The sequence below is a fragment of the Aptenodytes forsteri genome, unplaced genomic scaffold, assembly GCF_000699145.1.
Source record: "Aptenodytes forsteri isolate BGI_AS27 unplaced genomic scaffold, ASM69914v1 Scaffold8, whole genome shotgun sequence".
Lineage (NCBI taxonomy): Eukaryota > Metazoa > Chordata > Aves > Sphenisciformes > Spheniscidae > Aptenodytes > Aptenodytes forsteri.
This window is the reverse complement of record NW_008796218.1, coordinates 1,228,277-1,238,449: the sequence shown is the minus strand read 5'-3', so window position 1 is coordinate 1,238,449 and position 10,173 is coordinate 1,228,277. Positions and strand designations below refer to the sequence as shown.

At 46.6% G+C, this 10,173-nt stretch overlaps 1 protein-coding gene across 1 annotated transcript in view; it reads left to right on the top strand.

Annotated features, from left to right (window-relative positions):
• TH (tyrosine hydroxylase) overlaps positions 1-10,173 on the top strand; it is an 18,396-nt gene extending 8,223 nt beyond the window's left edge. The window contains exons 3-13 of the mRNA XM_009288742.1: positions 395-569; positions 1,367-1,455; positions 1,672-1,739; positions 3,885-3,935; positions 4,804-4,949; positions 5,352-5,487; positions 5,622-5,691; positions 6,061-6,117; positions 6,716-6,811; positions 6,982-7,115; positions 10,014-10,173. Coding sequence (XP_009287017.1) covers positions 395-569; positions 1,367-1,455; positions 1,672-1,739; positions 3,885-3,935; positions 4,804-4,949; positions 5,352-5,487; positions 5,622-5,691; positions 6,061-6,117; positions 6,716-6,811; positions 6,982-7,115; positions 10,014-10,173 — 1,182 coding nt within the window. The remainder of the gene's footprint in view (positions 1-394; positions 570-1,366; positions 1,456-1,671; positions 1,740-3,884; positions 3,936-4,803; positions 4,950-5,351; positions 5,488-5,621; positions 5,692-6,060; positions 6,118-6,715; positions 6,812-6,981; positions 7,116-10,013) is intronic.

Here is a 10,173-nt window from a genome sequence, read left to right as displayed (position 1 = left end):
ATGGCCAGCGCCGAGCCGCCCGCCCACGCCCGGGCGGCGCCCGCCCCTTCTACGTCATCGGCAGCCCCTTCCCCCCCACCTTTGCCTGAGGTGGGAGATTAAAGGAAAGGGGGTCATAGGAGGTGGCATTTTGCCACATCAGTTTCCCCTCTTGATACGATCTTCTTTGCCACTGTGGAAGTCTTCTGTTGATAGTTATTGACCAGCCCCACTGGTGGTCTGTCCAGGAGGAAAATGGATAAGTGTGTTTATCCCAGTAGGGGAAAAAAGTAAAGAAGAAAAAGACAAGGGGGAGTCCCTCCCAAATGTATCCATATGGACATCTTTGGGAAGTACCAGCAGGTGTTTCAAGTGTTGTTTAATGTTTTTGTTCTCCTTTTCCATGTCCCAAAAGACATTTGAAGCTAAAATTCACCACCTGGAGACCAGGCTTAGCCGAAAGCCCCGTGAAGGGACTGCCGAACTGGAGTACTTTGTGCGCTGTGAAGTCCACAGCTCTGACCTCAATACTTTCATTAGCTCCATCAAGAGGGTAGCAGAAGACGTGAGGACCACTAAGGAAGACAAATGTAAGGAACTTACAAACTGTTTCACTTTTGTGGAGAGGCTGAGCTGTAGAGACAGGGTGGAGACACTGTTATTCCCAGAAAAGGGCAAGGGCTGCTGACTTTGAGCAAAACAGAAAAGACTGCCTCTGGGACACCTGAATCCTGATAGCCGCTTCCCTCCTTGTCCATTTCTCAACAGACTCCAGAGTCCATAGCCCATTCTTCTGGTGCCAGATTGAAAAAATAGAAATAGGAGATGAAATTTCATGCTTTGTTCACACCTCTCCTACAGAGTTCTCCATCCCTACTCCAGTGTTTTATATTATAAATGTAAAGTAGTTTCCTACCTATGTGTCAGGAACACTGTACAGATCCAGCACTAAACTACAAGACACTCCCCATGCCATCCTGTTCTGAAGACAGGGTGATTCTTATTGTAAAATATCCCTAGAGATCTGCAGTGATCGCTCTACAACCAGTTGGACCTCTGGATTTGTTTTTAATGTGAAGTCTAGAATCTTTAAGTAAAATCCAGTTTTCATCATCTTGTTTACTTTTGTCACAAAATACTCTGCTGAGAGATGGGCAAGGAAATAATGAGATGCAGATCATGGCATTAGACCTGACTCTAGGACAAGAGCATTCAGAGTGTGGGACTACTGCCCGGAAGGCACAGCTGTATCATGTGCTGTTTGTTGTGTGTGTCTGCATCTGGTAGACCAGGTCAGATGTATCTTATTCAATCTCACAACCCCTTCTCAGCAGGGGGTGCTCCACCTTCACTTCCACAGCCAGTTTTTCTCTTTCTCTGCCCACAGTTCACTGGTTTCCCAGAAAAATCTGTGAATTGGACAAGTGCCACCATTTGGTCACCAAGTTTGACCCTGACTTGGATCTGGATCATCCGGTGAGTTAGTCTGTGTGGGCACATCTTCACATTGGAGTCTTGAGCCTTCCCTCAGAAGCAGGGAGCTGGAGAACACCTATTAGTGCAGATGATCAGGGAACTGTAGTGCAATCACCACCATCAGAGAAGTTTCTCCAGCCAGTGATGAACTTTGTTGGGTGAGAAATTTTAGTAACTGATTAAAAATCCTGTCTGTGTTCCTATTTGTCATCACAGGGCTACTCTGACCAAGTATATCGCCAGAGAAGGAAATCGATAGCAGAAATTGCTTTTCACTATAAGCAGTAAGTCTCTTTCCTAACATTTGATAATGCCCTGTCAATGCAACCTGTTGGGAAGTCATTGTGCTACCTGCATGAGACTTCTCTTCTTTTATATTTTGTCTCCCCATTCAGCCTTGCCAGCTCTTTTTGTGTCCCTCTTCTCTCTATGTATTCCAGTTTCTTCTTAATTAAAAAATGTCTGTGGTCATTAATTTATACATTCATAAAGCCAGAACAAACCTCCTGCATAACAAAACCCACGTAAAATTCCATCAGACCTCAAATTTAACTTTGAAATGTAGCATCTCTTTTAGAATGACATCTAGTTTCAACTTCAGTGTTTCAAGTACTGAAAAAACTACCACGTGCCCAGAAAACTTGTTCCAATGGTTCATTATCCTGGCTGTGACAAAATTTGAGTTTTATTTCTAAACTGAACTTCGGTAGCTTTAGCTTTCACCCAATGGATCATACATGCCTTTCATCTGCTAGATTGAATTCTGCTATCAGATCTTTTTTGCTATGAGGGTATTTATAAACTAAATGGTTCACCTCCTAACTCTCTCTGATAAATTAAATAGATTCCAGTAATGGTCTCATCATTGTCTTATATAGATTTAAGACTATCCTTGTACTCCTACTTAATACTCCCGTTCTGATGTGTGCAGTGATAGCACTCAGCCTCTTCACTACAACATCAAACAGAGCTCTAATATTCAGTTGGGTTTGTAAAATATTCCCTAGAACCTATTCAGTAACACTCTCTTCCACCATAGCATCTCCCTCTCCGAGCAGGACTTTAAATGTAGATTTCTGTAGCGAGCTGTGCTGAAAGCAGGTTATGGAAATTATATGGGTCACCTTCTTGAGCTACCCCTGCAACTGGTGTGATCCCAGCATGGTTTTCTGCTCTGTTAGGTTTCATGTTCTTTGCAGATTTGAAGCCCAGAATATAGATATTGATGTTTTTATCATGTACTAATACTACATGCACAGAAAAGCCACTGGGCCAGCAAGAGAGTCTTGAGGGACACAGGAAGAAATACTGTCCTAAGATGACACACCCATTTAAGATTGAGGTGCTAGAGCGTGTCCAAAGAAGGGCAACGAAGCTGTTGAAGGGTCTATAGCACAAGTATTATGAGGAACAGCTGAGGGAACTGGGGTTGTTTAGCCTGGAGAAAAGGAGGCTCAGGGGAGACCTTATTGCTTTCTACAACTACCTGAAGGAGGTTGTAGCGAGGTGGGTGTTGGTCTCTTGTCCCAAGTAACAAGTGATAGGACGAGAGGAAATGGCCTCAAGTTGTGCCAGGGGAGGTTTAGATTGGATATTAGGAAAAATTTCTTCACTGAAAGGGTTTAGTGGTGGACTTGGCAGTGTTAGGTTAACAGTTGGACTTGATAATCTTAAAGGTCTTTTCCAACCTAGACGATTCTATGATTCTATGATTCTATGATAAGATGTCCTCTCTTACATCTCATCTGCAGGTTAACATTTATGAGCCACTGTGTAGCATCCTTTCAGGCTTTTAATGGAAAAGGAACTAATCTTTATCGTTGTAATACGTGAAAATCTCATTTGTTCAAATACAGAACAGAAGGATTTAGGAAATACAATTGCTAATTATGATGCAGAAAAGGCAAAAGTGTCAGTCTTCTTTAGTTCCCACTTATATCAATGTTAAGATTTTCTTTTCTTGCTGTCCTTAATCTTACTGACAATATATTTTTCTGCAGTTCAAATGCATTTAGTTTTCCTTATTAGCTGCTTTTATTTCCCAACCACTGACTCATTCTTGGAGCCATCAGTCCCCTGAAGTTCAGACACATGAAATTCATTTATTTTCACACAAAGTTTCAATTTTTTGCAGTGAAAACCATTTTTTTTATGGAAAATATTATGCCTGCTAAGCTTTTGCTCATCCCTTATTCATTTATAACCTCTGGCTAGACTAACGCTTTCCTCTGTGTCTATGTATTTGTTGCATCTGTATAAATGACCCAGTACTAAGGCTTTGTCTTTCCTGTCACCCCCTTGTTTGGTTTAAAGAAGATTGATCAACACTATGCAGAGCACAGAGCTTCTCCAAAGTGCTTCCTTCTCAAAGGGAAGAGAAGCGTGGCTTGTGCTCTGCTGCTGTCAGTAACGGTGCGTTTGCCTTACAGCGGGGACCCAATCCCTCATGTGGAGTACACAGCGGAGGAGATTGCTACCTGGTGAGCACTGATTTAATCTGTGACCTTTATTGGCTTCACCATTAGAAGTTGGGAACCAAAACCTAAACAATTAGGGTGTGGCCTCAAAAAATGTAAGAAGAGTGCAAGCATCCTACTCAATGATTTGTTATAAAACCCAGTAACTCATTGCATAGCGTTTTATGGTAGGGACTGCATTTGGGAAAGCAAGCTACCTCCAAAACAGTGACGCTCTGTCTCCTCCTCTCTTGGGGTTGCACTGAGAGCACTTTCACACTGCAGCCCCCAGGAGTTCCTCCAAAGGAGTCTCCCCAGAAAGCGAGGTAGATTATTTGGAATATTGGATAATTGCAGCCTCCCAATAAAGGGCAGTTATCATAGCTGCAGAAAGAAGTATCAGACCCGTGGTGAATATCTGCATGGTAACTCACTGGCCTCACTTAGGAAAACGCTTCCTTTAAACATGATTATTTCCAGGAGTGTCACTGCAGGAGTGTCTCTGAAAACAAGTCCAGCTCATATGAGCTGAGTACACAGGTTCCTAAGCAAGGTCATCTCCTGGTTATATTGACTGTCTTCATAGTGCAACTTCAGGAGCTAACCTACAGGGAATATTTTAATTCCAGTTAATACCTTTTATACAATCTTCTGACCTTCAAGGTCAGAAATAGGTCTGTGCAGATACAACTGCTGACTTTGCAGGCTCATTTGAATATATGTCTGTATGTTTACATACCCCTATCAATGTGCACAGACATAGACTTAGTGGTGGAGAAAGGCAAAAGGACAAGAAACCTAGAGGCGTGAGTCCTTGATAGTGTATAACCAGAGGACAGGAGAGGACTAGACACATCAAGCCACTGAAAGTATGCCACCTCTCGTCCTGAAGGAAGGAGGTGTACAGCACCCTGAAGAGCCTGTACCCCACCCACGCCTGCAAGGAGTATCTTGAAGCTTTCAATCTACTGGAGAAATTCTGCGGCTACAACGAAAACAACATCCCTCAGCTGGAGGAGGTCTCCCGCTTCCTGAAAGGTGGGTATGAGCCTGGGGGACCCAGGCCCAGGGTCTGCCAGGGCTCCAGCATGGTGGAGTTTCCAGCTACAGCCAGGAAACCCAAACCCAAAGGAGGAGTGTGTGAGCTGAGATTTGGGAGGAGAGCTGGTGGAGGCTTGTGCATTGTCCACAGAGGACAGGGGTAGACCCCAAGTGGTGGGGACTGCAGCTAAACACAGTGGGCTGCAACTGAAGGTCAAGCCCATAGTCAAATGATCCCACTGAGCACCCAAAGAGCAGATGTTGCTCCCTAGTAGGAGCAAAAAGATTAGGCTCTTTAGTTTCCAGCTCTGATGCTTTTGCTGTCTGTGCTGGGAACACGGGACACCAGCACAGCCCATGGGCCACGCACCCCCGCAGAGATGGTATGCACTGTTTCAGAGAGGACCGGCTTCCAGCTCCGGCCGGTGGCCGGCTTGCTGTCGGCGCGGGACTTCCTCGCCAGCCTGGCCTTCCGCGTCTTCCAGTGCACGCAGTACATCCGCCATGCGTCCTCGCCCATGCACTCCCCCGAGCCGTGAGTATTGCCTGACCCTGATGGACTCCCCTGCCTGGACATCCCACCTGGTCAGCAATTAACCTTTCTCCCTAATGGACAAGCTCTGTCCACTGCTGACCGTGTTTTCCTCCTTTCTCCCTGGGCATCGGCAGGGATTGCTGTCACGAGCTGCTGGGGCATGTCCCAATGCTGGCTGACAAGACATTTGCCCAGTTCTCTCAGGTAAGGTAGTTGTCTGCTTCCTTGCCCCCAAGAGGGCAGAGCATGAGGTCTGCTCCTTGCCCCCAAGAGGGCAGAGCATGAGGTGGGAACCCAAACTGACCCCAGTCTCACCACCTAAACCCTTATTGTTCTAGGATTTATTTATATTAAACATGATGTTCAGGAGCCCTAGTGATGGACCGGGAACCCTAATACAGAGTAAAAATATCAGACTCTGCAGCAAAGTGTTTTTAGTCAGAGCCCCAGCAGATGCATGGCAGCGCAGGGCAACAATATCTGTTGTCTCAAGGCAATAAAACAGAGCAATCCATGCATGAGGCCCTCAGACCAAATCTGTCCTGACGTTCGCCCCTTCCCTTCTCTTCCCAGGACATTGGGCTGGCATCTCTGGGAGCAACTGATGAAGAAATTGAGAAACTTGCAACGGTAAGTTTTCCTCTTTGCTGGATGGGGGCCCCGACCCCTCTGCACTTTTGAGGTGTCGGGGGGACTGGTCCAGCCTGGTCTCCCCAGATTTGCAGGCTTAGAGCCCCTACCCGAGCTGCCCCAGCCCTGCTCTTTCACGATGACTGTGCAGAGTGGAGATCAGTTAAACAGCAGAGTTCGCTCGCACATTAACCCAATCTTCTTGGGCACCAGAGTATCATCAAGCGTTGTATTTCTAATGACAGCACTGCTGGGACTCTTTGGGATGGGATTAAATGACATCCGCTTCCTTTGGCTCTCCCTTGGCAAGGTGACCCATCCTTCTCCAAGGGCACCGAACAGCAGCACTGCGCAACAGCTCGGTGTGCAGGGGACCAGCCCAGGGACACAGTTTCCATCTATCCTGGCGTGGCAGCAGCTTAGTTTAGCACTTTGCTCTGGCAGCGATGGGTGCAGGGTAGGAAGAGGGGACAAAGTGCCAGGCGCCCGTTCATTTAAACAACCCCAGACCCCGGCTGTGATGCAATGGCTCAGAAGTGACAGGGAGATGAAGATGAGGAGCTGTGTCCCCTATGCATTTTTCTTTCTCCTTTCACAGCTTTACTGGTTTACGGTGGAGTTTGGGCTCTGCAGACAGAACGGGATAGTCAAAGCCTACGGAGCTGGGCTCCTGTCTTCCTATGGGGAGCTCATAGTAAGTCCCAGCATAACTTGCCTCTCTGCTTTAGACCCTATACAGCAAAAAACCTTCTTCCTCTGCACAGCTCCAATGACTTTGCCCGATCTGTTCTCCACCTCTGCCTATCACATATGTGCTCTCTGATCCCCTTAATTTCATGCGGCATTTTTCTGCTGTGTCCATAGCACTCCTTGTCAGATGAACCAGAGGTGCGGGACTTTGACCCCGATGCTGCTGCTGTTCAGCCCTACCAGGACCAGAACTACCAGCCCGTATATTTTGTGTCTGAGAGCTTCAGCGATGCCAAAAATAAACTGAGGTAGGACTGGGCAGTGAGGGAGACCCAAACAGAAGGAAATGAAGCTATAATATATTGAAACAGGGCTTGACACCATGGCTGCTTTCAGTTCAAGGTCTCAGAAGTACTCTGGAAACTGTTTTCAGGTCTTTCAAAGTAAAGTGATTCTCCAGTTCCTACAGGGTCCAACTTCAGTTCCTTGGATTCACCCAAGAGCCCCCCCAAAATATGCTGGACTCAAGGGCGTGGGTGTGGAGGAGTGGGATGGAGTGGGAGGCACTCTCGGAGACAAGACTGTGGGAACAAGAGAAGGGACAGATCTAGCTCGTCTGTCTAGTTCTCATAGGAAGGAATTACAGACTATCTCCAGTTCCCAGGGGAGGCCAAGCAACATAACAGAGGTGGTCCAGAAATTGGAGACCCAAACCACCCACCAGGACCCGCTCTGCTTCCTTGCTGCAGAAGGGCCAAGTGATACAGGTCAGGTACCGGCTGTCCCTCACGGGAGCATCTCACCAGCATGTGTCTTTCTGAAACACGGGCTTCTGCGTCATGCAGAAGTTTGCTCTGTGGGTGCAAGTTTTAGGAGAGGGGTGAAGAGCCGCCTAAAATGGTGGCATTCTCTGAATTTAGGATGCAGAAAGATATTTGTCTTTCTGAGCAGCTGCTGGGCAACTTACCCATTTATCATTCAACCAGCAAAAAAACCCCAGGCCTCATTAGTAGCTCATACACAAACAAAAAAGATGTGCTTGACGGGGATAGATTTATCAATAGAAAAAAAGGAATTTTTGCTTCCTAGGCTGGTTAACATCGATTAGCAGACCCCAGACAGCATCCCACCAGTGTAATTGGGTTTCCCCATCCCACGGGACTGCAAACAGGATGGAGAGGGGCAGCTCTACCCACGGACATCTGTTCAGAAGAGCATTTTCTTGGCCATACCCAGAACTGTCCACAGGAGGAAAGCTCAGTCCTTTAACATTTGACTGACAGAGGAGAACTTTGCTAATACTATGTTATCTTAGCTTAAGAAAGGGATAGGATGAGATGAAGTATTACACAACGTACATGACCTCACAGTTCCTGCAAGTGGGGTATTTCATATAAATAGCATGGTGAGGACTGCTATATTTCAGCTTCTGCTTTTATTACCCTCACTTGTACCGTTCATACAACCTGGAGTCTAGCTGCTCAAAAGCAAGCACCTAGGGAGCCTGTCCTCTCTCACACACTAGGCTGCTTTAAAAAACAACCCAACTGTTGCCTAATGAGTCATTTCCTTGCATTTAAAAATGAAAAATACACCACGTACATGGTCAAGATCAGGCTAGAGGGTTTTGTCAGTGACAAGTACTGTAAATTATCCTCTTTAAAGAGCTCAGAGACCACACAGATGTTACTCTATGAGGTGAAAACATTAAAACATCTATATTTTTTGCATTACTGGCAGCTGCAACCATGGACTTGATTATCAGTGTTATCCCTCAAGAAAAGCCTCTTTTCCCCAGAAAGAAAGCTTTCCACCAGTTTTCTAGGGTGGACACCCCACCCCCAATGCCCTTCCAGGCACCCATGTCATACTTGTATGCTTCAAAAAGGTGTCAAGTGAACACACCCATGTTGGAGGGTGAGTTTCTAACCATTAGCAGCTGTGCTATGAGTCATCACTGTGGCTGATAGCATTAATAAGCGAGGTGAGCTAGCAGCACTGAGATAAGCTGTGTTGTTTAGGAGGTAGACAATGTGAGTATGCAGAAAACTCCTCTGTTTGCACTTGTTTTTGTTTCCCTGCAAGCGCTAGCCTGCGGCTTTGGCCATATTGCCACTTGGCCCTGTGTGGAGCTGGTGGTGTTTTCCCCAAACCCCGGCAATTCAGGACTAGGCTTCCCCGCGGCATGCAGTACCAGCCGGAGGAGCATCTGAGAAAGGGATGTGCTTCCCCAAGCCCTGCGCCAGAGCAAGCCCACGGTAGCCACAAGAGGGTACCCTAAGCTAAGCAATTCAGGAGCGAAAGGGTAATGCTTCGGTGGAGGTGAGGAGCATGCCTGTTGCTAGTGCTGTTTGTCCCCTCATCTTCCCAGGCCTTTCCAGCATGAGATTGTAGCCACGAGTACCTAAATATAGATTCCCAGCTCCATATTTACACAGCCAATAAAGAAAAAAAACCCTACCCTTGTCAAATGTACAAATCTTAGTGTTGGAGGTGAATGTGAGCAACTCTGGGGAAACCTTACCCTTGATTTGTTTTCACTTGACTGAATACTTATCTGTTAGAAAGGTAGCAACAAGGTCTTGCTCTTGAGAGGTGTCAGGCTTATCACTGAGATCTAGACTCCAGTTGGCATTGGGTACAATAGTGCAATGTAGCTCAGCCATGTGGCTCCGGTGATGGTATTCCCATCCCCTCACCCAGGCCTGAGTCACTGCCTGTCGAATTTATCCTTAATATGGCCTGCAGCTAGTTCCCCCCTCCCCAAGCAAAGATTAGTCAATAAACAAATGTCAGAAAGGATTTAGGAATAGAATACTATAATACCACAGGCTTTCCCTGCAATTAGCTTCTAAATCTCCTTGGCATTTTTTAAAAATTAAAAAAGAAATTGAAGTAGAGGATGCCTGGTGATGACCATGGAGGTGACCAGTTCAGTGCACCCTCCTGTTTGATGCAAGACCATGTGCTCAGCCCATGGAAACCCACAGTCAAACTCATGGTCTTCCTTGTTGAACAGGAGGGATCTCAACTACTGCTATAGCCCCGTGGAGCTGGAAAGGTGAGAAACCAGAGCTTTTGTGCTAACCTAGAATCTCTGCCTAAAGGAGGCATTAACCTGTTGTGATCTGGGTGAATGGTGATGGGTAGCAGGCAGACTCAGGACTCATCTCTTGTACCAAGCCCTTTGCACCCTTTCTTTGCAGGAGCTACGCGGCACACATCAAGCGGCCCTTCTCGGTGAAATATGAGCCCTACACCCACAGCATCGAGCTCCTGGACAGCCCTCAGACGATCTGTCACTCCCTGGAGAGTGTAAGGGATGAGCTTCACTCGCTGATTAACGCACTCAATGTTATCAGTTAA